General features: G+C 54.5%; 11 protein-coding genes across 11 annotated transcripts; 5 read left to right on the forward strand and 6 right to left on the reverse strand.

The window, feature by feature from the left end:
• The first annotated feature begins 181 nt into the window (after positions 1 to 181).
• Positions 182 to 2,812, forward strand: QBC33DRAFT_572714 (2-polyprenyl-6-methoxyphenol hydroxylase). Its single transcript, XM_060430667.1, has 5 exons — positions 182 to 738; positions 813 to 1,727; positions 1,805 to 1,979; positions 2,039 to 2,155; positions 2,218 to 2,812. Exons 1-5 carry the CDS (start codon positions 208 to 210, stop codon positions 2,340 to 2,342), a joined length of 1,863 nt encoding a protein of 620 aa, XP_060280549.1. The 5' UTR covers positions 182 to 207; the 3' UTR covers positions 2,343 to 2,812.
• QBC33DRAFT_547797 (fungal-specific transcription factor domain-containing protein) lies at positions 2,371 to 5,612 on the reverse strand. Its single transcript, XM_060428779.1, has 6 exons — positions 5,123 to 5,612; positions 3,887 to 5,059; positions 3,394 to 3,816; positions 3,089 to 3,330; positions 2,806 to 3,006; positions 2,371 to 2,674 (listed from the first exon to the last, which is right to left on the reverse strand). The coding sequence occupies exons 1-6, from the start codon at positions 5,497 to 5,499 to the stop codon at positions 2,427 to 2,429; spliced, it is 2,664 nt and encodes an 887-aa protein (XP_060280550.1). The 5' UTR covers positions 5,500 to 5,612; the 3' UTR covers positions 2,371 to 2,426.
• Positions 5,613 to 6,104: 492 nt separating this feature from the next.
• On the reverse strand, positions 6,105 to 7,109 carry QBC33DRAFT_572716 (uncharacterized protein). Its single transcript, XM_060430668.1, has one exon. It carries the CDS (start codon positions 6,675 to 6,677, stop codon positions 6,393 to 6,395), a length of 285 nt encoding a protein of 94 aa, XP_060280551.1. The 5' UTR covers positions 6,678 to 7,109; the 3' UTR covers positions 6,105 to 6,392.
• Positions 7,110 to 8,684: 1,575 nt separating this feature from the next.
• QBC33DRAFT_203470 (uncharacterized protein) lies at positions 8,685 to 9,289 on the reverse strand. Its single transcript, XM_060422616.1, has one exon. The coding sequence runs from the start codon at positions 9,257 to 9,259 to the stop codon at positions 8,795 to 8,797; it is 465 nt and encodes a 154-aa protein (XP_060280552.1). The 5' UTR covers positions 9,260 to 9,289; the 3' UTR covers positions 8,685 to 8,794.
• A 409-nt stretch (positions 9,290 to 9,698) lies between these two features.
• On the forward strand, positions 9,699 to 11,533 carry QBC33DRAFT_622286 (uncharacterized protein; the record flags this gene model as incomplete). The annotated part of the gene is made up of 6 exons (XM_060432834.1): positions 9,699 to 9,727; positions 9,993 to 10,106; positions 10,169 to 10,681; positions 10,838 to 11,010; positions 11,244 to 11,280; positions 11,479 to 11,533. 6 exons carry the CDS (start codon positions 9,699 to 9,701, stop codon positions 11,531 to 11,533), a joined length of 921 nt encoding a protein of 306 aa, XP_060280553.1.
• Positions 11,534 to 12,083: 550 nt separating this feature from the next.
• QBC33DRAFT_497986 (Extradiol aromatic ring-opening dioxygenase) lies at positions 12,084 to 13,243 on the reverse strand (the record flags this gene model as incomplete). The annotated part of the gene is made up of 5 exons (XM_060425607.1): positions 12,084 to 12,197; positions 12,276 to 12,522; positions 12,581 to 12,867; positions 12,928 to 12,956; positions 13,021 to 13,243. The coding sequence occupies 5 exons, from the start codon at positions 13,241 to 13,243 to the stop codon at positions 12,084 to 12,086; spliced, it is 900 nt and encodes a 299-aa protein (XP_060280554.1).
• An 813-nt stretch (positions 13,244 to 14,056) lies between these two features.
• Positions 14,057 to 16,487, forward strand: QBC33DRAFT_595723 (MFS general substrate transporter; the record flags this gene model as incomplete). Its single annotated transcript, XM_060431847.1, has 10 exons — positions 14,057 to 14,584; positions 14,647 to 14,799; positions 14,859 to 15,172; positions 15,228 to 15,259; positions 15,325 to 15,511; positions 15,573 to 15,846; positions 15,908 to 15,975; positions 16,043 to 16,125; positions 16,180 to 16,229; positions 16,287 to 16,487. The coding sequence occupies exons 1-10, from the start codon at positions 14,306 to 14,308 to the stop codon at positions 16,485 to 16,487; spliced, it is 1,641 nt and encodes a 546-aa protein (XP_060280555.1). The 5' UTR covers positions 14,057 to 14,305.
• A 668-nt stretch (positions 16,488 to 17,155) lies between these two features.
• Positions 17,156 to 19,842, forward strand: QBC33DRAFT_478301 (uncharacterized protein). Its single transcript, XM_060425288.1, has one exon. It carries the CDS (start codon positions 17,377 to 17,379, stop codon positions 19,822 to 19,824), a length of 2,448 nt encoding a protein of 815 aa, XP_060280556.1. The 5' UTR covers positions 17,156 to 17,376; the 3' UTR covers positions 19,825 to 19,842.
• Positions 19,843 to 19,869: 27 nt separating this feature from the next.
• On the reverse strand, positions 19,870 to 21,167 carry QBC33DRAFT_203502 (uncharacterized protein). Its single transcript, XM_060422617.1, has one exon. It carries the CDS (start codon positions 20,761 to 20,763, stop codon positions 19,915 to 19,917), a length of 849 nt encoding a protein of 282 aa, XP_060280557.1. The 5' UTR covers positions 20,764 to 21,167; the 3' UTR covers positions 19,870 to 19,914.
• Positions 21,168 to 21,572: 405 nt separating this feature from the next.
• Positions 21,573 to 23,284, reverse strand: QBC33DRAFT_517953 (fungal-specific transcription factor domain-containing protein; the record flags this gene model as incomplete). Its single annotated transcript, XM_060426216.1, has 3 exons — positions 21,573 to 22,427; positions 22,562 to 23,128; positions 23,183 to 23,284. The coding sequence occupies 3 exons, from the start codon at positions 23,282 to 23,284 to the stop codon at positions 21,573 to 21,575; spliced, it is 1,524 nt and encodes a 507-aa protein (XP_060280558.1).
• A 515-nt stretch (positions 23,285 to 23,799) lies between these two features.
• QBC33DRAFT_595734 (parasitic phase-specific protein psp-1) lies at positions 23,800 to 24,893 on the forward strand (the record flags this gene model as incomplete). The annotated part of the gene is made up of 4 exons (XM_060431848.1): positions 23,800 to 24,094; positions 24,161 to 24,221; positions 24,284 to 24,691; positions 24,740 to 24,893. 4 exons carry the CDS (start codon positions 23,800 to 23,802, stop codon positions 24,891 to 24,893), a joined length of 918 nt encoding a protein of 305 aa, XP_060280559.1.
• Between the last annotated feature and the right edge of the window lie 938 nt (positions 24,894 to 25,831).

Below are 25,831 nucleotides of genomic sequence, written 5' to 3' on the forward strand. Positions count from 1 at the left end.
TTCTTGTAGTTATATATTCAACATGCCCTCAACTTGTCTCCCCGGACCGAGCTAGCTCACTTTCGCGAGAACTCACCGCGTTGGATAAGCCGATCTAGGACGACATCATACCCGCCAACCCCATCTCCTCTACGCCACCAACGTTCTTTCTTCTGTGTTGTACTACGCCGTTCTCTCCACGGGACCATATTCTTTTATTAAATCAACATGGTCGCCGAAAAGGTGGATGTCATCATCTGCGGCAGCGGTTCGGCGGGTCTCTGCGCCGCCACCTGGCTCGCCAGAAGAGGGCTGCGCTGCAAGATTCTCGAGTCCCGGGACGGGCCCTTACACCTCGGACAGGCAGACGGCGTCCAGTGTCGGACCGTGGAGATCTTCCAGAGTTTTGGCCTGTCGGAGGAACTCCTCCGGGAGTCCTACCACGTGCTTGAAACTACTTTCTGGTCCAACCACCCTGGCGGAGACGACGCCCACAAGGGAATTGTCCGTACCGCGAGGACTGCGGATACGCAGCCCGGGCTTTCGCACCAGCCACATGTGATACTTAATCAAGGCAGGATAAATGGCCTGTTTCTGAATGCCATGCAGGACTTCAATGGCCAGGAAGTCAGCTACGGTTTCACGGTGAAGCGTGTCGAGGTCGATGAGTCGGCTGTGGCCGATCCTGACTCTTTCTGTGTGACCGTTGTTGCAGACAAGGACGGCTCGGAGGTTGAGTTCAATGCAAGATATGTTCTTGTACGTTTCCTCGCCCCATCTTCACCCATCATTGTTGCACTCTCTTGTCAGAGCTGACCAGGCTGCATCCTCAGGCCTGTGATGGTGCACACAGTGTTGTCCGCAAATCCCTTGGTATCAAAATGGTCGGAGACAGCACGGATTCTGTCTGGGGAGTCATGGATGTGTACCCCCACACCAATTTTCCCGATATCCGGAAGAAGACCGTCATCAAGACAGACCTGGGAAGCCTCCTTATCGTGCCTCGAGAAGGCGGTACACTAACGAGGTTCTACGTGGAGCTGCCGCCCGGCACAACAGCAAGGGAGGTCAAGCTGGAAGATCTCCAAAACTCGGCTCGAGAGATCCTCTCGCCGTACTCGCTGGAAGTCCGCGACACGGTGTGGTGGTCTGCCTATTCCATCGGCCAGCGGGTTGCCGACCAGTTCAACAGGCACAATCGCGTGTTCCTAACCGGGGACGCGTGTCACACGCACTCTCCAAAGGCTGGACAGGGCATGAACACGAGCCTGCAGGACGGGTACAACCTCGGCTGGAAGCTGGCGGCCGTATTGAGGGGGGAGGCGTCGCCAAGCATCCTCGACACGTACACGCTGGAAAGGGGGAAAGTCGCAAACGATCTAATCAACTTCGATCGAGAATTTGCAAGGTCGTTCTCCTCAAAATCCAAACCGACAGACGGGCACGCCACACCAGCAGAGGTGTTCGCTCAGCATTTTATTCGGTCCGGCGTCATCACCGCCGGACTTGCCACCAAGTACCAAGACTCGATCATTACCATGGACACGACACACTGCAAATCGGCGCCGGCGCTGGCGTTGGCGACGGGGCTAACCGTCGGTATGCGCTTCCCGAGCGCTCAGGTAGTTCGGCATTGCGATGCGCGCGCGATGCAGCTGGCGGAGACGCTTCGGTCGGATGGGCGATGGCGGATTGTGATCTTCGCGGGCGACGTTCTGGAGGCTGGGGCAAGTGAGAGATTGAATGAGGTGAGACGGCTCTTGTCTGATGATATTGAACATCGGATTCCCTCCAGAATCGTGCCAGTGACTGATTATGCGTACAGCTCGCCGCTTATTTGGACTCTGAGAGGAGCCCCATTCGCCGATGCACGCCTGCCACAAGCGATATGGACAGTATCATCGAATGCATCATCGTTTTGTCGGGGAGGAGAACGAGAGTGGAGCTAGAGCAGATTCCAGACTTCTTCTTACCCTACACTGGCCCGTTCGCGCTGCGAAGTAAGTGCTCTATCTCCCACTTGTCACTCATGCGGACACGCTAACTGATTACCCCTAAGACCTGAACAAGGTATTCGTAGACGACGAGAGTTATAACTCTGGATGTGGCCATGCGTATAAGGTCTATGGATGTTCCGAGAAGACCGGGGCGATGGTGATCGTGCGGCCAGACCAACGTGAGTGTTTGCCCTTCCTTCCACTCCCAGTCTAGTAGGGATTCATACTCACCATTTTCCAGATATATCGGCAATAATTGGAATCGAAGAACACGATGTGCTGGAAGATTTCTTCGCTGGGTTTCTTTCGTCTGCACCAGATCACGCAGCAGTTGGTGGCAAAGTCGCCATGCCAGGCCACAGATAACCATAGAAGAAACGTGGGGGCGTGAACATGTAATTAGACCATGATATTATTATATGTATGTCCAGTAAATGCTCGGAACTTTAATCACCAGCTATCATAGAATAGACTAGGAAGCATCAAATCGTTATTATGATCCACGAAATCAATGAGCGGCAGTCTCGAAGCCCAGATGTCGTCCGCCTCAACCCGCCCCACTTCGTCGAGAGTCTCTCGATGTAGTTCCTTGTCACTGACAGGCACGTGTGGCAATGGATTAGATATGCCTTGTGCTAGTTGGTGTGTTTCGGACATATCCGTCTCGTGTTGAGGACAGGATTCAACTGCGGACGACTCTGGACAGTCGTATAGTTAGTTTCAGCGAACGTGAAATCCCCCCCGGGGGCCCAGGGTGGGAAAAGATCATGGGCAGTCCATGGGCAGCCGGCCAAAGCTGATAATGGGCTCACGCCAAGAGTTCACGTACCGCGAGTTGTCACAACAAGACGCTCATGTAGCGCACAGAGGCTGCGCAGCCCGTGCTCTGCGGCACTTCCATACTGCCCAAGAAGTTGCATTGTCGCACGGCAGTCCGACCAGGCCTGGTCTACCGCATCCTTGTCGATATAACCATGTATAGGCAGACAAGACTTTGATAATACAATCACTAGTCCGGCTGAGTAGAGGTCTAACATGAACGGAGTCGGTTAGCATACAATTACCGATAGCAACTTGACCAGTGGTCGAAATTGGGTGCATCTCAGGCTCACAGAAGATGGTGTACCACCACGCCCCGGCGGCATCCACACTCGTCGACTTGTGCAACGTCGTAATCAGGTCGACAGCCGCCACGATGCACTGGATCGAAGACTGAAGCCCGAGACTCGATCGGAACCTTCGATGGCTGTAGTCGCTCAGGTTGAAGGCCGGGCCCGAGTGCCAGTTCGATGCAAGCATGCGGCAGATACGCATGAACGATGGTCGGTGTAGCAGGACCTGGGCGTGGAGATATCTATAATGGGTTGTTTAAATACCCCATAATACGGGACGGGAATGATGCAGGGGATCGACGTACCTTGCGTGGAGAACATTCGCCTGACGTTGGACTGTACCTCGTAATAATGCGGATTCGGGCAGGGCATCTCGCAGGTGCTGACCCCTCTGCCAGTGGAGAATATCTGCGAGGTTCTCTTCGTACTTGCACAGCTCTTCGCTCATATCGAGTATGGATCTGACTTCATCGTTGCCCGCCGGGAGGGCCTTTTTCGAGTCATCCTCGGCCGTCTTGGCCGACCAAGGATTGTACACCTCTGTTACGATCCTTCCAAGCAGGTGGTACAATTTGATCGTCTCCTTATAAAAGATGACATGAGATGGACCCTCCAGCCCGGCGACTTCCTCACCTTCAACGAAGTCATCGCCAAGTGGGGACGGAAGGGGCACGGAAATAGTTCGCTGTTGGGTCATCATCGGTCGTCCGAGAGTCATGCTAGTCACGCTAACGACAAGCAAGTCAGCATGGTGAAGCCGAAACACGGCACTCTCAACACAAAGTCCATCGAACCTACCTATCCATGATATGGCAACCATGCCATATCCTCCTCCGCATCTCCCCCTCAACCCCCCCACGGCCCCCCTCCGGACCCTCAACATGCAACCCCAGCCCCTGCCCAATCCGGCAGGCCAATCCGACGGCGTTCCAGCACCGCGTCGGGAACTGCGTGCTCTGGAGATACTGCGCCAGGATCAGCAGCGTCTGCACGAGAGCCAGGCTGCCGTAGTCGAGCACGTCCACGTGCAGCAGCTCCTCGGCCCGGCGGAAGAAGCGTTCTGATAGCGTGCGACGGTCGGATAGGGGCACCTCCGGCCCGGCGAGCTGGCTGGCCAGCGCGAAGACGGCGTTGAGGGCGCAGTGAAAGCCGGGGGAGTGCGGGTCCGAGGTGCCGGTAGAGCCGAGGCCGAGGTCGGGGGTGGGGGAGGACGTTTGGGAGGAGGGGGCGCTGGCCCAGAGGTTGGCGTAGGCGTGCTGGAAGGACCGGCGGTGGATGAAGGGGTACAGGTTGTAGGATTTGGTCCAGTAGATGTCTAGCAGGTAATCGGCGAGCTGCCGGGTCGGGAGCACAAGATCTTGCTGGAATGCGTAAGGTGCGCCCAGTCCGGGAGCGGGACGGGGTTGCCGGGGGTGCGGAGCGGGATGTCGCATAGTCTGTCCGTACGAGGCTCGGTTCGTATTGTGGGGTTTGGCGCTGCAGCCTAGACTGCAATGGACTTCTTGCAGAAAGTGGGCCGCAGATGAGCCGCCGTAGAAGGCGCCGGAGCTGGACAGTAGATTGCCATCCACGGATGAAATCGCGCCCATGGCGTTGACAGGGCTCTCTTTGCCCTTGGGGGGGAGCGAGCATGCTGGATCCTCACCGGGATTGGGCGGGTATTGGTTTGACTCGCTTCCGACTGCCGTCGAGGCACCCCGGGGCGATGTCCGTGAGGGTGTGTCATCGGGCCGCACTGTCTCTCGGTGAGACGGACGAGGAGGGCCAGACGGCTCCAATCCGGTATCCTCCGGAGGGGTGGTGCTTCTTCCGCGATGATGGGCCCGGAGTTCGCTCTGTGGGGTCGGTGCTAGCTCCACAGGTGCTTGGGGGAAGTGTGGAGAGCTGTGGGATAACGAGTCACTCTGGCCAGAATTGAGGCGCCGTTCTATCTGCTGCACTCGTTCTAAAAGCTCCGTGGTATCCGATCTTCTGTTGTGTCACCATGTTATTAGCTGGTGTGCCGACTTGCTATTGAGAATATAGGCGACCAACCTGTTGCTGAATTTGTGCCCATTTTCGTCCCTTCGGTACAAGCAATGCCCCTGGCCCTGCGGTCTATGGCTACAGGCGCCGCATATGGGCCTCTCTCCATCACAGCGTGCTTTGCGAGCTCGGCACGGCTCACAGGCTGTTGATATCTTCCTTCGCTTAGCTGGGGAACCAGTCCTGGAGACTTCTGTTTGTGCATCACCGGATTGGTTCTCGAGTATTCTAGCGTGGCCAGATGCCGTATTTACCATGGAATTGCGACGAACAAAGGCCATTGTAACGCCTTGTTGATGTTGACTTGGGCCATCGACACGGTGAAGTGTCTGGGGTAGGAGCGTGGCAAACTCCAATTTTACCACTCGGAACGGGTTGTTGAGCATTCCGGTGCGGGGAGATGACTCCACTTTCTCCGACTCTCCACCCCCTACATTAGCCGAGGCGGGGTTGTGAAATAGCTTTTGGCGGGTTAAGGATTCCCCGCCAAGTGGTGACGCGACGGGAGCTACCTACCAAGCCAACCCGGAGTGATCTGGGGAGGCGGTTTCCATTAGCGTCCTACTCGGGGGTCTGTCCTTCCCTGTGGGAGGGGTCTTACGAAAGAATGCCGCACAGACCCCCGAGTAGCTATCTTTTCCAGATCTCAATTCATTGGTTCGCTGGGGCCCCTCGTTTGAATCCGTAATCCCTGTGTCCGGTCAATCTTGCCAAGTTTCCAATCCAAGGAGTGCCAAAGACGGGAAGGTCGCCCCGGACCGGCTCGGGACACCGGGATTCTCCGGTATAGCCTCTATCCCGAGAACATGAATGCAGTACGAGGCGAGGTCAACTAGAGGTGCACGGGATCTACAGGAAGTTTGGCATTTGGGCCTGGAGGGACCTCTTCCGTAGTTTCTTGGGAGAAAACGCGGCGAGGTATATCTGCAGCAGATCTCCCAACTCTCTTCGTCACTCGAATAAGTAGACTGTCTGCTGTGGGCATAACTTGTTCGTGGTGATCAAGCGGTGTGTGTCCTGGTCTCGGGGTATCATCTCTAAAGTACAATGCCGGCCCTGTCGGCTTCACGAAGCTAAAAATGCAATCCCACCGCCGTCGTCATATCGTAGTTAAAAATACAAAGCAAGTCCTGTCGAATTCTCATCCTGGCGGGTCATTCCGATCAAACCCCGCTCCCTCCCAGAACTGCCCACTCAACGCCCCAGTGCTAGCGGGGCGAAGAGAATCGTGAATCTGCCTCCAATCGACCTTCGCCAAGCCTGCGACTGACCACGCACCTCAGGCATCTGGTAAGTAAGCCTGCTGCTTGTTGACCTCCTTCGCCCGATCCACGAAAGCAACCAGCTCCTCGATCTGCTTCATCGTGCCCTCGCGGGACTTGTTCGCCTCCACCAGTGCGCTTGCCACGTATTTGATAAACCGGAGGAACGGCCCGCCCTGCTCGGGGCCGCCCCGCACGAAGCAGCCGCGCGAGAAAAGCTCGTCGTAGATGATGCCCCGGCGGTGCTTGCAGTCGGGGATCTTGCCCTCCACAGTGGTGATCCACGCGTATTCGTCCCACATGATGCAGATATGGCTGTTAGGCTATGGCAGGTCGAGCATGTCGATAAGATGGTCGGCCATCAGGGCCAGTTCCCAGCAAGAACTGGGTGGCGGAACCGATATCCAAAGGCCAATCGATATCAAGCTTCTCACCCGCCACACAATGGCGGAGGATTGAGCGGAATGCAACATTCTACCCCTTGGTCCAGTCGCCTAGACATGTTTTGGGGAAGAGTCGGGCCATCTCGGAGATGCGTTGGTGGTGGATGCTTAGCTGTCATCTGGTCGATCAGATCTTCCAAGCTGTTGTTGGTGCAGACTTTACCAGTAAGCGACGCATCCTAGTTCCCCTACTCGAATGCCGGGCTGGTTGGGTTTGGATTCTTGAGATCATTCATCTTTGCTGTCCCCTAGTATGGGTATGTGACAAGGTTGCTCAGCGCAGGCAACAATGAATGGAGGAAAAGTGGAAAAGCGAAAGTCAGCCTGCAAACAACAAATTACCTATGTAACCCCTCCACAATAACGCGGCGTGGCACGTGCGTGCTCGCCATTTGGGCTGTCTCCCCTTCATGTGACAGAGGCCCCCACGTATTTTAGCGCTGATGGGACCTAGAAGCCAGGCACAGGTACCATGCATGAACCTCCACTCCTCTCCCCAAATCCAACATGCCGACACACATCAGCAACCGACTGTGCATACCATCGAATATGTATCAGCGATGCTATTACTGTATCAGCGATGTTATTACTTAGCAAATCGAGGCGTAAGATTACAGTACGTGAGAGCGGACCCTCCCGATCCACCTAGTACGTACCAAGGTACAGTACCTAGGTACCTGCGAGTATTTCTCACCTTGTGCAGAGTGCCAAGTGTAGGTGGGTGGGGCGGAGGTGTAGGGCTGAGGTATAGGACTGAGGTGTGGGGCTGCACCGTACTCCGTACCTTACACATCAATCAGCCTCCAATTGTTTGGGTTTCCAACCCAAAACGCGTGGACTTCCCTCTGCAAGAAAAAAACGGCGTCAACATCACCTCTATCGCATTAGAAGCGGTCTGCGCTTCTCCATCAATATGGTATGTACAGTTCCACCCGGCGCATCGCTCCACGGATAATGAATTCATCATGCCCAATCGCAACAATGACCTGCTCCGATACTTGAAACTGCCACAAGTTTATGATCGGATCAGCAATACCACAAGCATCGTTGAAATCTGCCAGTTGATTCAACTACTGCTCGGAAGACGTTGGCTATGATGGATACGCCGACTCACGCTTCTTCAAGGTAAGAGAGTCTAAAACCTCAGGTTCTGCCGATTACTCATAAAGGGATCAAGGCGAACTTCACGTCTCTCCAGAAGCATGATACAATCGAGTTCCGTCAGCACGAAGGGACAACTGACCCTGACGAAATGATCAAGTGGGCTCGATTTGTCATGAAGTTCGTCGACTTCGCTATCCATGCGTCCTTCGACCAAGTTACGACTCCAGGCGAGAGCTTCGATGATCTACGCCGCCTTATCGGCCCAGGTGGACAGTAGGTTAACACATGGCAACTGGAGACTTCGTGGGACGGTGGACACTGGTGCTGTAAATAGTGAAGCAAAGATGCAGTTCGTTCTACCACTTGATTGCCCATGGAGGCGTTGCGTTTGTTTGACTCTGGCTTTGCAAATGGATGGGAGGTATGGCGAACAGAGCGTGACGAGTAGCCTCCGTTCATCGTCCGAACTAGCCTAACGGAATGCGGAAGTCGAAAACACCCCGATAAAGATTGCCCGTCATTTGTGGCATGCCATCTGGCTGGCTGTGCAAAATCATCCACCACCATTGATCGTCCTAGCTGGATCTTACCCGCCATGCAGTTCTCAGTTCGGGCCAAGCGCGATCTAATTTCAGCAGTCGCTGAACTATACAGCGTGAGCTAGGTCGCCAGAGACAAGCGAAAGCGTGGGTTAAACTTACTCAAACCACCCTCAAGATGTTATTCTTGCCATGCAACCCCTCTTGATGCCCCTCGAAGAACCTAGCGCTTGGCTGCATATGTATGCGCGGTCGCTGGTGCTGCGAGAATCGTGTGTCGGCAACAGCAGTGGAGCTAAAAGCCTCCAAAGCTTCCTGCTATCAACCGATCCCTCAGTCTTCACCAACCAACACCATTCCCTCAAAAAGGTCCAGCCAGTCTTGGAGCCTCTCGTTGACAAATGATGCCAACTCCCAGGGTTCCGTAGAAAGTTGACCCCTTTCTCCAGCCCAGACGTACATGTCTGCCTCGACCGTCTCTCCAGTGTCAAGAGTAACGGAAACAGGTGCTACTCTGTATGTTTCTCCTTCGAAATCATCCAGCTTTTTCCGCTGAGATGACGTCTCGAATGTGAGTAGAAGTCCATCGACTGATGAGCACCTGTCGCCTTGGATAACCCCTGGGTAATCACACCCTCGCACCAAGAATCGTGCGTAGCCATAGACCTTGCCTGGGCGTGCAAGACTTGCCACGGCTGCGGTGTTTGAGGCATCTCCTGTCAGAGCCCACGCGAGTAAGGGGAGGGCGCGCAATGTCCCATAAATGAAGAGCGGTCGTGTCTTGAGATGTTCCGACATTTCTGAGGTAAGCAGCTGTGTTGAGTTTGTTGTCGGTTGCGTGAGTTTGGGCTTCGATCCGTGTGAAGTTGTGCAGAAGTTCTTGGCTTATATAAGCAATCAATACGTGATTGATTGATTAGATCAGATTAGATTAGATTAGATGGCGCGCTTAAATTCGGCACGTGCAACCGCTTGGGCTACCACCCGGTTTGCCGGAATTTCCGTGCATGACCACCAATGATCCACCGACCTCCGAATATTTATTTCTCGGCGAATATACATAGCAATTGCATAAAACCACGTGCGCTTTAATCCCTGTCAATCATACTATATTTTTCAGCACCGGAACAATAGCTTCTGAGATAGGTTGGAGGTTACTATGTCTCCCATACTAGCCGACTGAAGAAATCAACAGTCTCCAAACCAGCAAGTATTCCTACGTTGCTAAACAAATCAGATGTTTCTCGCGTCACAGAATTCCCATACGTAAGCTTTTAATCCTCGAGCCAGCTTGGCCACAACTAGCGCAAAACTGCAGTTCAGCCACCTCAAGCTTGGGGCACTTTTCTCCTCAATCTTTTCTTGTCGGGGAGAACAGGGGAACTCAGCCGCAGTTTACTTGTGACTGATCGAAAAGAGGCGTCTTCCATCCTGTACCTATCATGTGATAGTGCGCATGACCTGAAAATTTGCATGCTGATCATGAGCTCAAATAACATTGTCCCCTTTTCTCCACAACAACGTACAGTAGCTCGTTGCTAGCCAGGCCTGGCCAGCGAATAGCCCGGCGACGGTTACAATGTCAAGCACTCGAGGCGAATCCACCCAAGGAAGGGCCAAAAGGCGGAAAAGTGGAGAATTCGTGGTAAGCATCGACTGTTCTTCATTTGTCTGCTATCGTATCATCCGGCTAATTCCATTGTGCAGCATCGCAGCCAAGCCAGTCGTCACGCTCACAGTTGTCAGCCCCGCGACTCGATCGTTCAACATCCACAAAGACCTCCTATGCAGCGAATCTATCCACTTTCGTCAATATTTCGAGTCTTCCCACAACCCGGAACCCCTGGTTCTCCCCGACAGCGTAACTGCTGAGGTCATGGAGGCATTTTCTTGCTGGATCTACACCAAGTCTGTCCAAGTCACTGAGTTGGAGGACGAATATGGCAAAGAAGACGGAAGCAGCAGCAGTGACGGCGATCATGACGATGACGATGACGATGACGATGATGACGCATCTGACCAAGAAGATGTTAGTGATGGGCAAGTCTCTGTCATCGCCATTGACGACGCTGGAGGAACAGACGATGGTGCCAACAGCGATTCTTGCGCTGCCTCTGCGACAGACGGCCAGAACCCTGAAGGACGTCCTTGGTATTCTAGTCTACAACGCAGGTGCCGTATCTTTGGCCGCCTCTTGGATCTTTACACCTTCGCCACCAAGTACGACGTTCCTGTGTTATAGACAGCTGTCATGCTCCTTTGGCAACGCTTTACGCATTACACCGAGACATTTCCGTGTCCTACAGTGACGAAACAAGCTCTCAACAACTTGCCCATTGAGTCCCCGTTGTGTGCGTACCTCATCCACTGCTACAGCTTCTTCGGCAAGGATCATGGGGTGGACAAGAGCCGATTTGCTATGCTACCATCCAGCTTTCTGACGGAAGTGCTCGTCTCAATCTTCGACAATCAAGCGCCGAGAGAAGATATGGATGGTGTTCCATGGTGTGATTTCCACAATCATCAGGATAAACGTCAACGCCGGCGATGTGAGAAGGGAAGGCCTAAGGATCCAGACATGGTTGCTGCAAACCCAAAGCCTCAAGTATACGCGAAACGTATATCCATTGGTCATATGTATCATTCAAATGTTTGGGGTTCATCAAGGCCTGTTTAGCCTCATTTGGCTCTTTCCTCCCAAGATGGCCCCCTTGTCCATTCCCATCTAATTTGTACCCTCAAAACACCTATACATGTACATAACTGCACCGTACACTGCTAGACTATGCAAGACCGCCGCGCATCTCCAATAGGACCAAGTAAGTCCTATTCTGCATCCATGAACAGAGTCGACGTTAGCTTCCAAGCACCTTGATGGCTATCTAGTCCCAGTCCTTCCTAATGCGTCACTGATCCCAGAAAGAACAATCCCCTCGACCAGATCATCCAGATATGCAAGGACACGACCTGGCACCTTGGGCTTGCCTTAACCCGCCTGCTAACCCTGATTTACCTAGCTCACCCCCTTATATCTACGAGCTTGGCGTCATCGACCTCTTCCCCCAGGCCTAGATGGATAACCGCCTAGCTGGAACCAAGGACCTACAAAGGCAGGGAGGCGCCGCAGAATGATCACTATTGTTATTCTTGCTACTGCCACCATCTTCAACGTCCTGTGCTTCATTCGCACCGCTCTTTCCCGTCGCATCTTTCCGGTTCTTCGTCTCCCCTTCGGGTCTGTCGTCGTGTTGGGCGACCAGCGGTACCATGGTCGTCACGCAAGTGGTCCCTGTGGCCGATCAGGCCAATACCATGGAGAAGGTAACGGCTGTCTCAACCTGCGAGCTGTACGAGAAGGTCAACGGGCGCATCGAGACAGACACGATCGGGAGACGCGGCTTTTCTGCTTCGCACTCTACTGACAACTTCCAGGCATCGGCATTGGGTTCACAATGCCGTTTTTTGTTACCATATGTGGGATTATTTGGGAATATACGCGATTCTGACGTCTTGTCTTGTGGGGTGGCAGAAGGATCGCCGACTTCTAAACCCGATCAAGTTTCCTGAAGAGGACAGACACTGTAGGACTATAGCTATAATTAAGTACGAAAGAACTGCAGCATTACCTGAATCGGATATTTAGGTAAGACATGCCTGGCTCTACAACATCTTTGCCAACAGGCTCCACGTCTGCATCTCCCGCTGCTCCAGCTGCTACCAGAAGAGGTGTGAAGTGCTGGGTATGAGGTCAGCCACCACTGTCAAACTAGGCTACAAACATTCTAGCCGTGGGAGACGTAGTAACCAAACTCACCTCGACGGTAGGATGTGAGCGCTTGAACTCATACAGTGACTCCAGCTTGAGCAATGCCGCCTTCCTTTCGGCTGCATCCCTCTTTATCACGGCGGTCTGGAGCTGAGTGTCGAAAGTCCTCGACTCTGCCAAGACCTTCTCTGTAGTATCCTTTCTCTCTTGCTCTGATCCCGCTTGATGGATCTCTCCTATAGAGGCAAAAGAGTGCACAGCCATGCCAGAGCCCACGATGAGATATCCCTCACCACTGAGAAGTGTACGGTCAGTTTCTTCATCCATATTGTAGTTAAACGACGAGCACGTACCGTAGAGACTGCAAGGCTTCTCCGAGGCGAATCTGGCTATCCAGATCGTAGCCATAAAACGTGGACACCTGGATGATGGGTATCTCAAGCGGCTGATCGGGTGGGAACATCACTTTGAATGGCACCCAGATGCCATGGTCCACACCGCGTTCCACACGCTTCGCTTTGATTCCTGCTTCTCGCAGATGGTTCCAAACTTCCGCGGCCAGCTCAGGCGCGTCGCGGTGAGGCCAGTCATACTCGTAGACGAAAGGCTTGGAGTCGTGGAAGTCATTGACAAAATCGTGCTGTTGGAGTCGATGGTTTAGTGATGTATCCTAAACTCTTCTTTACGATCGAGCACTGACTTGGATATGAGTGTTTCTTTTTACGTTGACTACAGTCGTCCGTATTATCGTTAGCAAGTGCCCAGCTGAAAAGATGTCGCTCATGTCACCCACCCTCGATCACACCAGGGCCATGAATCTCGCCGGCTTCAAAGTGACCGCTGAACGTTATGATTGCCTTGGGCGGCGGCGAGATGGCCCGAATCTCATCGCCTATTGCTTTCAAATTATTTTGCACAGTAGGGTTGTTATCGTCCTCCCTGAAGAGCAGGCCAACACCGGCATGGCCGATGAAATAAACAGGAAGCGGCCGGGGCGGTTGGATCGCAGAGGGCATGATGGGAAATAATTAGCGTCCAAAACTGGGTGACAAAATCTCTGGGAAGCGGGGACTAACTATGGTATAGCAAGAAGTGTACTCTGTCTATCTTTAAACCTACAAGCCCGCTTTGCACCACCCGTGGAGGAGGATTTCCCCGCCTGTGTTCTGCGAGCTATAGCGTTCGCGTGTTTTGGGATGCGATGGTGTCATCGCCTGGCCCACCACCGCGGTCCCCATAAACATTCCCGAGATCGGCGCTCGTCTGTCTTACCAGTCCAGGCTAGAGGGGACGCCCAATCGACAAATGATAATCTAGGCCTTATCGTGGAAGAACCCGGAAAGGAGCATCACTCGGAAAAGGCTGCCGGCGCAAGTCTGTCATATGACAACATCTTTGTAAGGCAGAGAAGAGCATATCGAAGCAAACTATCGTTATCCACTATGTGGAGAATTTTGGCTTGTCCGTAACGTCTATCTCCTGTCCAGATCCCGTCCAGTTCCCAATCCCAAGTCCGGAGCGAGAGCCTGTTATCCCACGCAACGGAATAATACTTCCATGGTCCACCTCGGTGCGTCTCCGGATGACCAAGTAGCCGTCATTAATCCTCTGTTAATCCAGTGCGAGGACGTTGACTACTCTCGGCACCTGTGAGAGTAGAATCTAGAGGCAGCTCCGGTACCCCGCTCTCCAATGGCGACATCTCGGGGGTCAAAGACAACACTGTGATTCTAACTCTCTTCGACGGCCTGAGGGATCAGAAACCTTGCTCAAGATACGATAACTAATTGCAAGGCACCTATTGGTGCTGAGCAAGTAAATCCATGATCGATAGACATGACAAATTGCACATCCTAGACCCGCAACGGCCTGCATGTGTGGAATCCATAGAACCGGGACTAGGCTATTACGCCATCCGTAGATTGAATGCGTGTAGTGACTGGTTAATTACCGACCGTATCCTAAGAACACACATGCGCGCGCGTGAATAAAGACCGGGTTATCTCCACGTGGGCTCACGGGTATGCAGCATCTCAACCCACAGATCCTACAGCTCCTGTGACGTGCATTTCGCAAAGATGGCATCCCAAGCTGTCGGGAATCTCGCTGCCGCCTCTGGCGTTCACTCCCCAGCCGCAACTGACACCGACGATGAGAAGCCGGCAGTGGCTGGTAACGCCGTCCCCATCACGGCAGATGTCACTCCAAAGTCAGAGTCCGACATGGAGAGCACTGACGACGGCCTCCGCCACCAGCACATCGAAAAGGACGGTAGGCAGGTGCTCGTCAGCTGGACCAAAGACGAAGAGGCGCGCGTGGTCCGCAAGGCCGACTTCCTCTTTCTTCCACTCTTTGCGGTAATTATATCGGAGACCCTGTTTTGGGGAGCTGTAAGATCTGTGTCTGATCGCGCCCATAGTTGATGTTCACGTGGATGGCCATCGACCGCACCAACGTCTCCGGTGTCTTGACGACGACTTTTCTCAAGGACACTGGAATGACAAGGGACCAAGCAAACACAGGCATCTCACTCCTGTGGTTCGGGATTGTTCTGCTTGAGATCCCATCAAACGTGAGTCGATCCCCAGTGCACCCGCACATGTATCACCGGCTAACTAAAAGTTTTGCCAGGTCGTGCTGCACCGTGTTGGAGCACACTACTGGATCCCGGCCCAGGTCATTGTATGGGGTCTGATCGAGGTGCTCCAAGCATTCGTCAAGAACGCCGGCGGTTGGTATGCGGCCCGCTTGTTCCTCGGCCTCGGTGAGAGTGGGTTCATCCCGGGAGCTCTTTACACGCTCTCGCGGTGGTACACGCAGGACGAGCTCGCCAAGCGCACCACGCTCTTCTTTTTGGGACCGTCCATCTCGGCAGCGTTCGGGTCGCTAATCTCCGCTGGAGCACTTCGGCTTGAAGGAGAAGGAGGATTAAAAGGGTGGCAATGGTTAGTTGACTACATACAGTCCTCGTTGCGGCACCATGCTAAATTCTTGTGACAGGATCTTCATCATCTGTGGTGTATCGACGATAGGTGAAACTCCCCCAGTTAGCCTTAATTACCCAAGCGTGGGGAAACTGACCGGATATGACTTGTAGCTGTTGGCGTCCTGGCTTTCGCTTTCGTGCCAAAGTCACCTCACCACACCGACCGCCTCTTCGGTGGCTTGGTTCCCATCCGTGGATGGCTCTCTGAGCGCGAGGCTGACGTCTTCGTCGCGAGGATCATCAGACGTGACCCGAGAAAAGGCCAAGCGGCAAAGCTCAAGATCACACTGAAAGACATGTAAGACGCTCATCAGCAACAACACGAACCTGCAACTCTCCACTGACGATGCCTTTCGCAGCACGGATGTCTTGCTCACATGGGAAACCTGGCCATACCTGCTGGTCTGCTTAAGCGGACTCCAGTCTGTCAACGGCCTGTCGACCTGGGGCGCGACAATCATCCAATCCCTGGGGTTCAGCAGGATCCGGGCCAACCTCCTCAACGCGCCAGGTCCCATTCTGGGCTCTCTAACTGGCCTTGCTCTCGCGTCTCTGGTAGATCGATACAAGCGTTTCGGGTACGCAATCATTTTCTCCGCACTCTGGACTCTGGCCGGTTTGATTGCTCTCTATGTAAGTGCGGATCGAGGTCCTCGACCAAAAACTGGGTTTCTAATCTCATCGGTGTCTGTAGCACTTGCCGGTGACCGCCAAGGCTTCGTGGTCCTTCTATGCTGCGTACATAGTTACGCAGGCCGCTCCGTGGGTCTTGTTCGGAACCTTGCAAGACGATATTCCCGATGCTAACAACACTTTTCTCGCTAATTAGAGCGTGGCAGCCACTCAATGTAGTCTGGCTTGCTCTCAATTTCAAGACGCCCCAAAAGAGAGCCATCGCCTACGCTGTTTACAGTGAGTAAAGGAGGGTACTGCTGCAACTGGGGTAATCTCTAACCAGTGGTGCAGTCGGATGCTCGAACTTGGGCGGAACATATGGGAACCAGGTCTTCCGAGGGGTACGTAAATCTCCAGTCCTCCAGCTCCGGTGGTCAACTGAGCTGACAGCCTATCAGAGTGATGCGCCCCTCTACCGCAAAGCCTGGGCAGCATGCATATCTCTGGGAGCGGTGTGGCTCGCACTTCTCATTTTGCAGACGACGGCCTTCAAGTGGCTGAATCGGCGTTTTGCCCGGAAGCTGCAGACTCAGCCAGAGGAAGACCGAGAGACGCTGTTCAGAGACGAAAAAGGGCGAAGTTATCGATATTATTGGTGAACTTCGCCGTTAACTAGGCGATGCTGTTGAAGATGTATCTTAGTTAACGTAGATTGGTAGGCAACATTGCTGTTGTTTTGCAATTAATTAATCTCCAGGTTAATAATGGCACCACATAATTACCACGGGATTTGCCATCGGGACTTTGCTCTGTGCTGATGGACATTGAGTTTTTTCTGCCGACGGACTTGAGGAGTCTAGCTCCATGACATGGCAGCTCAATTAGATACCGTAACATAAATATGTCCCATGGAGACATGGTCGAAATCGATGACTACTTTTAGCAGTAATTCACTTTTTTAGAAGCACAGAAGCACAGCAGTTACAACAGCTGCGTGTAGGTATGGAGGGGGAGTTGACCGCCCGCGGGCGGGGACGGGAAAGCTTGAATGCCTTCCCCTCCGCCTTAGTGTTACGCTCTGTAGGCCTGGGCTAATAGAATCTCGGGCACCCCACGCTCGAGTCTGGAAAGGCTTGGTGGCTGAGTCCGCGGCATAAAGTGGCTTGGAGTGATCAGCGCAAACGCGGCCCACTATTGGAAGGCCTTTAGTAATTAGTCCGGGGTCCCCGCGGGGGGCCTGCGTAGGGACCGCCGGGTAGCCCTGAGTTAAAAGTCGCGATGGTCCTGCCTGAAGGTTTACGAGGGGAGGCTTCAATAAACGTTTTGACTGCGAAGCTCTTTGAGACAGTTTCCTACCCGATTTCTTAGTGATTCTGTCCTGACAGCACTCTCAGTCGGAACCCGTGCCAATTAGACACCTCGTCCAAGTCAGTGGGACTAATCACCGCCGTGCCTCGGTCCCGCTGCGGACCTAGGTCCTACGACCCGTTACACTTAAGGCCAGACCTTCAGCAGCCAAAAGCTCCCAGCTTCAGCACTTCCGCTGCGATGGAGGACGACTACGACTCAGATACTTCAGACGGCGACATTTTCCCGTGCGGCCTCGCGCCGCAGGGATGTGCCGTTTGTGGGTCAAATTTTCGATTGCTACGTTGCGACAGCTGCGAGATTGTCAGCTATTGCGGCACCACACACCAGTCGGCCCACCAATTGAAGCACAAGGCAACCTGTGCCGCCATTAGGAAGAGTCGGGAAGCCCTTGAGCGTGAGGAGGCCGCACTTCGAGAACACCCCGGAGACTCGTCCTTGCCGGCAGACGTCTTCAACACTGGCGTGGGGCACTTCTGGGGCATACGGGGCACACGAGACTACATGAGCGCGCGGGTCACAGCCGCCGAGGCACTCCTCAGAGTCAATACGGTGGTCGCCGTCGAAAAGGCTCTTGGGCACTGTACCGACCTGCTGCGCCTCTGTCGAGGCGACAACCTGCGTGTGCGAAACATCATCCCTGGCCTCCTGCTGCGGCTCGGCCGGGAGCAGGAGTGCTACGATTTTCTCAAGTGGTGGGCCGTCATCGACAACAAGGCTCACTACAACGGATATTACGACTGGGACGATGTCACGCTACCGTATCTGGACATCCGCGACGCCGACGCTTTCGAGCCCATCGACATGTTCTGCTCAGGAAATTCGAGCCTCAGCCACCTCGTGATCCTCACCCTTCTGAAGTTGCGTATGCGTCTCGACCTTACGGCATCTGAGGAGCCGGAATTTGGGTACGGGTTCGACGACTCCGATGCCGAGTTCGACCGGCCTGTTGGAAGGCTTGTACGAGCAAAATTGCGAACTCTTGACATGCGATACGTCTCGAGGACGGTTAAGGCATTGGAAGGTCAGTACCGCAGACTCTGCCGAGCGGTAAATGATGCGAACCCGTACTTCTGGGGAGCTTTGGTCGACGAAGCGGAAGAGACTCCTGCCCCGCCAACGCACTATCGCCCCGGTTCCACAGAGGAGGCGGATCTGGTTCTGTATCAGTGTAAAAGTGCCTGGCGAGAGTCCGAGGACGCCATCATCATGATTGATTCGGAGACCTGGAGATTCACCCGCGTATATGAAGGTCCGGCTGCCGTCGCTGGTGCGGGTGACGGTCGATCGAAAGGCCCAGAAGGGAGAGCAAAGAACATGGAGAAAAGGCGGGCTACCGGAAACGTGTTTCCATCAAGGTTCAAGCCCTCGCCGCCGACATCCTCTCCGGCCGAGCTCTTTCCCCCAACTACTATGAGCCGCCGTCAGACCGTCCGGTTTGTGTACCGCAATGACCGAAGAAAGGTACTTGTGTACGCCGACGGTGCCTGTGCGAATAACGGGCAGCCGGATCCTCGGGCAGGCTGGGCAGTTGTGTGCGGACCGTCTAATCGTGGCGATGAGAGCAACTCCTGCGTTGTGTCCGGCCGACTCGAGAACAAGGGGCCGTTTGGGGATGACAGCGTGGCGACTAGTAACCGAGCTGAGCTGCGGGCGGCCATCGCCGTGCTGCGCCTCTGCGACTGGCGGGGCGAGGGCTTCGACAGCGTTGTCATTGCAACCGACTCGTCCTACGTGGTTGACGGCGCCACCAGCTGGGTCAAGGGCTGGGTGCGCAACGGGTGGAAGACGCGCACCGGCGGCGACGTCAAGAATAGGGATCTGTGGGATCTATTACTGGGCGAGGTGGAAAGGTGGAAGGACCATGGCCTGCATGTCGAGCTTTGGAGAATCCCAAGGGAGCTGAACGGCGATGCCGACACAGCGGCAAAGCAGGCGACCGACGAGGGGCCGGCCGAGGTCGAGTTTAGAGATATTGGGATAGGCCCTTCCCAGACCCCTTCCCAGACCACGACGGCCGGGACCGAGCCAGGCCCTCGTATCCTTGCGCTGTGCCTCGATTACGAGTCTCTGTTCGACGATGTTTTTGGGGACCTCGTCTCGCATCTCACTTCGAAAGCCAAGATGGAGCGGGCTACGACGGAAGAAGCCGCCCTCGGGATACTGAGCCAGGAGCCCCCTCCGTCGGTTATCCTCGTCGCCGATGCAGCCCTAACACGCCGGAGGAAGCTCTGGGAGCGCGTCATAGACCGTCTCCGTGAGGGGGCCACAGTCGTGCTGGCGGGCTGTTTCAGCAGCATGGTGACCATGGGCCAGTTCAATCGCTTCTTTGCTAGGGCTGGCCTTCCCTGGGAGCAAGGATCGTATCACCGGACGACAGTCAGTTTGCGCCGCGGTGTTGTCGGGGCCCACCTAGCGAGCCGGCTCCCCTCCGCGTACAGCCTAAAGGCCGTCTTTGTGAAGAACGTGGAGAGATCGGCGGCCTGGTACACTCCGAGCGAAACCCCAGCTGAGGCTGCAGTGGTATTCGCTGACGTTGGGTTAGGCAAGCTCGGTTATGTTGGGGATGTGAATGGAGAAAAGTCGTCGGAGGCAGTGGTTCTAGCCATGTGTGGCCTTCTAGATTGATCGATTCTGGTATCTACCCACCTCTCTAGCCATCATCGCAGATTACTGGCCAATAACTACCTAATCAGGACTTGCGCAATACAAAATGCTTCATGAATATACATATGTTAGACAACCAAGAACACAAACAGCTGCTAGCGCGGTCTGCGCAGGAGGGCTAACACCACGAGCTGCATTCTTCGTCGGCGTCGGCGTCGGCGTTGGCGTTGGCGTTGGAGGAGGTGTAGCCAAGCTTGCGGCCTGGCTTGCGATACTGCTTTTGAGAGCCTTGTCGACCTTGACAGCGCAAGGGGTGCCTTCTCTGCCAGTATCCTCATCCACCACAGACGGGCAAGAAGGTTCGGTCGCGTTGGGCCTAATCTCGACCACGGAGCCCAAGATGGGACATTCAGGCACGTTCATAACATCCGGGGCAACGCCATTCGCAACGTCGGGCCCGTCGTCCACACCGAGTTGACTCTCCCACGGCGCTTCGACCCCGAACAGGATATGTCCGAAGACGTGCCTGTGTCCACAGCGCTCCTCCAAATCGAGCCAAACCAGGTGCCACTGCAGCGCGAACCTATCCCCGAGGTCGTCCTTCCTGTCGATCCACGCGGAGACGTTGGAGTTGGCGACGAAGATGAACGTGTCGTTATCGTCTCCGGGACCCGGGAGGGCGAACTGGCCGTCGTCGTAGTAGAGACCCCCGGGGATGCGGCCTTCGGAGTACGGCATGACGTCCCAGGAGAAGGAGATGTTGCCAAGAGAGCGAACCGCCGTCATGTTCTGGATCGCAAGCGCGATGGGGAATGTGTCGGATGGCTTGTACGTCTCGTTGCGCGGGAAGATGACGTCTACCTCGAGGAGAGGCGGCTCCTGGGCTGCTGCGCCGTGGGAGCCGGTGCTGAGGGCGGCGAGCAGCACCGCTGCGCCTAACTGAAGGAAACGCGGCGGCATTTTGGCTACTCGGTAGCGTCGTGGATGGACGATGGACGTATAGAGCTCCAAGGGGACGATGCGGGAATGGCTTTTTTGTTTGTCTTGTTGTTGTAAAACCTATCGCGTGTTGCCTCCGCAGAAGATAAGTTCGAGCTCGAAGGATGCGGCTGTGCAATCTCGCCTAGAGCGGGTGTGCTTGGCATGCTGGCTGCAACCAAAAAAACAAGCGGCGCAGCACCAGGAGTGGGCGTGGGCGCCGGGGCCGGGAAATAACCAATTGATCCTCCACTGACGCAGCCAATTGGCGGACAGCCATTGCCATGGACTACTCCCTACTTATACCCGTATCTCTTGCTACTAGTGTTGCTAGCGGTTTCTAGTGCCGACGTGCCGATCAAGACATAGAAGGCGCTGCTACCGGATTAATCAGCAATGATTCTGCGCAATTACAAATCTTCTTTGGGGGCCATGGAGAGAGAGGATGGTGGAAGTGCGCATTCTGGAAGCTAACACTCGTGTCTTTGTAGGGGGTATTGCTGGCCCGATCGCTGCGGTTAGATTATAAAGTCTCTTGGATGGTTCATCACACTTACTGGAGAGCACTTCTGGCTAGGTTTGGCCAAACTTCTCAGCATAATCCATGTCAAATGCACCAGCTCCCCAGCCACTAAATACTGACAAAAGCCTGGTTAATATAACGTGGAGCCCGCGAGTTGTCTTGTAATCAAATAAAAAATACCCCACCAAACCTACAAAAGAGACCCAATACAACGACCTAGAGCAATTCGTATCATACGCCTCGCGCCAAGTAGGCGAAACCTGAGAATTCAAGACACGCAAAAATTGATGTTGTGCTTCTTCATCACCAGATATAGCCCGTATGGGCCGTAGGCCCTGGGATCATCGTCCGCCCAGAGCAGTTCCAGAAGCTCGGCCGCTCGAATGGAGCTCCACGCCAAATACGGCGTATTCCTCAACCCCTCTGATAGCAAAATACGCCCGAAGTCTTCGAGGACTATCGAGCCAGCTATGATGATGGGCCACAGCAGCATCGGCGCGACGCGGGAGGTAGGGAGTTGGTACCCCAGCAGCTGAGACGCCATCGATTCTAGATGTGGTCCGATCTTGTCTCTCAGCCCCTGGTTCGGGATGGAGCTTCCATTCATCGCTGTCTCCAGGAAAATCCAAAGTGCATGTCTGTATACCTCTCCCATGGCGTTGTGTTGTGTTGTTGTTTGGGCACTTGGGTTGTCCAATGGAAACCCAGGGTTCTGCCACCCTCGGATTCTCGAGTCCAGCTCGGCGTAACAAGACTCATCATTTTCTGACGGGTCTGTTTCCCCTTCCTGGACCCGTCGGCCTGCTAGCTGTGCAATCTCGGGTATCATCCCCAACAGGAGATGGTAACCAAAGAACACCACCCCGGATGTCCTACATCCACTTAGGAGCTCTAGGGACAAGATGAACTCGTCGTGGACAACCGCTCGATTCTCCAAAAGGCCGTGCGGGCAGATCTCATTGACCAAGACTGAGTAGGCGTATATCTCCAAGACGAACCCGAAGACACCCTCACTATCCTCGGCCGTCGGCCGGTATTGCTCGTCTAATAGCCACATAATGAGCTGTCGACTAGCCCTAAGGTGTGAGAATACGCCTCCGTCGGCGCAGCTGATCGAGACGCCCTATTGTTTCTCATACTACAGTTTAGACTCTAACGCAGGCAGAGGGCGTCATAAAATGAACACAAGTAGGAAAGAAAAAGAGAGGGGGGCAATAAGGGGGAGAAAAGGAACGAAAAGGAAGGGAAATAACTCACTTCAAAAGTCGACAACATTGCGAGAACAAGTAAGATCCGCAGAACCTTGTTGATGTGTCGGGGTTGCAAGTCACGCAAGCTAGCCTGCAGCCCCTGCAAGACACAGGAGTAATGATGATGCGTCGCGGTCTGGAGATCGACGCTTTCCGGGTGTCTGCACGACAAAAGCGCGCCCCCTATGGCGGTGACGCAGTGCATAAGCAGGTCGTCGACATATGCCAGTGGCAGCACGACCGAGACGTAAGGGTTGTTCTCTGGGCTCGCGAAGGAGAGTAGCGTGCTAGAGGCAAAAATATAGTGCTTCAGCATCTGGCTGGATTTCGAGGTAAGGAGCGCGGCCCTGTGGGGGCTCATGAAGGAACCTGAGGCCTCGGACCATGTCATGGCAGTGAGAGGATCGGCGTTCGCGGCAACATGGACCAGGGCTGTGCCCCCGGCATGCGCCTGTGGAGAGTCCGATTCGTTGCCACTGTCACGACGGGGGTGGATGACAAGCGTCTTCTCTGACCACGTGCACTCGAGCTCGTTTCGACTGCAGCCGGAACAACGTGGCTTGGCTTCGTCGCACTTGAGGCAAATTATCGTTAGTCCTACTCAACTCTAGCCCAAGTAACAACATACTTTCTTTTTTCGCTGACGACACGTGAGGCATCCGGTCTTGGTCCGAGGAGTGTTTCGGCGCAATTTCGTGGGGAACTTAGCCGGCGTTGAACCAGGAGTCATGATTGCCTCTCCAAGGAGAAACGTACTGCGGGCAGTGGGCACCAGATGCCGAGTCGTGGTATCGCATAGATTCGGCCCGGCTTTTGCCTGCTCTCACCAGACCGCGGCTAGATGAGAGATTCGAGCGCGACTCGATATGAGCTTGACATGGGGGGTTTATTAAGAGCCTCACCGTACACGGGGGCTGGAGAATCCGCTACTACGGATTACGTGGCTAAGCAATCTTGCCGCGCTTCCGGGTCCATCTAGCCGCGCTCCCCCACCCGTGGCGCCACACTATTCCAAGCATGGTTAGTCCCTTATTACCATACAGGGGACCAAGCAACCCAAAATCCGTATATATCAGACGCATTCCTGCTTCAGATTGTCTCTCTCGGCCTCCTCATGGATGTGTACTTAATCAGTGCCATGTCTTGTATTTCTTCGGATACTCAACTTTGAATTTCGAGCTCTCAGCTATTCTAACTTGTTTTCCCCCGCCCCTCCCCCCTCCGGCGGGCATTTATGTTACAACCATGTCCCTTCCCGATGGCCTCATCTCCTATGGACCCGACTCGAATTGCACACTTGAGCTTTGCCCGGTGGAATGGAGTGCGCTTCAGTACCGACCTTCTCTGGCAGCAAGTGGCATCTTCATCGGCCTTTTCGCCACTACCATGATCATTCACATCGTCGAAGGAATCCGATGGCAGACGTGGGGATTCATGGCATGCATGATTCTCGGATGCCTCGATGAGATCATCGGCTACGTCGGAAGGATCGTCCTCCACGGCAACCCCTTCTCCTTCTCGGGATTCTTTGTCAATATATGTAGGCCTAGGTTTCCAGAGCATAAAGAGAAGCAGACGACTGACTAGTTGCTAACCCATCTTGCAGTCTGTATCGCCACCGCACCCTTGTTCTTCTGCGCCGCCATCTATGTAACGCTATCAAAGACGTAAGCCCCTTTACACAGGCCTAGGGATGCGGGATGCCGCTAACAAAAGCGTATACTTATAGAATTCGTTGCCTTGACCCGAGCATATCACGATTCAACCCCAAGCTTCTCTACTGGGTCTTCATTCCTTGCGACGTCGTCTCCCTTGCGCTACAGGGAGCTGGAGGCGCCATTTCCTCAGTAACAAGTGGATCCAGCAAGCTAGGCGCTGATATCGTCCTTGGGGGTCTTTCGCTCCAGGTCTTCACGATTCTCGTCTTCCTTATCGTCGCCGCCGAATACTTCATACGATTTCTCCGGGCTCCAGGCAGGAGGGCCTTGAATGTCGAGTTTAAAATATACTTGACCTTCTTGAGCTTGTCTATCCTTTTGATACTGGTACGGTGCGTCTACCGTATCGATGAACTCAGCGACGGATTCCTCGGCCCCGTGTTCCACAACGAAAGGCTATTCTATGGCCTAGAGAGCATGTAAGCTTGAACCTCATTGCCACCACGATGTTGTACTAATGGCTGTAGCCCAATTACAATCGCCGTGTTCTGTCTCAACCTTGGCCACCTGGGGCTCGGCTTGCGGGAAGCTAGGAAAGTCGCAGAGCGAGCCGGGGGAGAATCAGGGGAGAAAAAGAGCCAAGACCCGGGCTCAGTGCAATCCAAGGCGAATAGAGAGTAATTATTGTGCATATAAGTCATTAGAAGCACTCGACGAACTGCTTGTCTATTCTATAGAATTCCTTACTCGAAGGGTGTCCGTAATCTTGTTGCAATGCGACCATCGTCCGGTAGGTAGCACTTGGGTAATCCTGACCGATACACCCGATGACGGGATAGCCCTTTGGAGGAGCCCCATCTATCTCTTTCCATTTGAGTTCAAACGCCTCTGGTCGCTCCATAGCACGCTCCATCTGCCCCTACGCCTCAATAGTTGTTTCAGTAATGATAACCTGGAACCAGACTCGTCTCACGGCCCTCGCCTGCTCCCACTCCCAACCGAGTATGTACTGTCGTGGATATTAGACGAGTGAAGCCACGCTTCGTCGCCCGATCTCCTCGCCCACTGTGGCCTCGAGCCTGTGACTCAGACGCTGAGCCTATTACTGCTGCAGCGGACGGTCCTGTTCTCGCTAAACAGGGTAGCCAGGCCTTCAGACGTAAAGAAATGCGGCGGGGTGTGCGGCCTGGGAATCATCGCGGTCGTTCACAGCGGGCTGGGCCAGCTGGGAATTGACCCCCCCGGGACGGCTGAGGGGACATTGCCGAGCGGCCGCTTTACTAGCCGGAAGGAGTAGTGATTGGGGCGGGGTTGGCGCATCTGCTTTAGAGTTGGGCCGGTCCAGGTCGTCCTGGCCGCCTTGACAGCGGTGGCGAAGTCGACATTCTTGGATAGGAGCCGATAGCTCTGGATAATAGAGTAGGCGGACCGAGTCGGCAATCTCTAGGATCGGCAGCCCTTTCAGGTACGTGTCCGCCACGCTGCGGCTGCCCCTGTAGCCGAGGTAGAGGGCGAGGTTACGCGGGGCCGCATGTGTCTACCTCGGATTACATGGCGATGGCTTGGAAGACCCATGGAGTAGAGGGTGTGGATTATGTGGAGGGTTATCTCGCCACTGG

The sequence above is a fragment of the Phialemonium atrogriseum genome (genome assembly GCF_030411735.1).
Source record: "Phialemonium atrogriseum strain 8032-3 unplaced genomic scaffold QBC33scaffold_25, whole genome shotgun sequence".
Classification (NCBI taxonomy): Eukaryota; Fungi; Ascomycota; class Sordariomycetes; order Cephalothecales; family Cephalothecaceae; genus Phialemonium; species Phialemonium atrogriseum.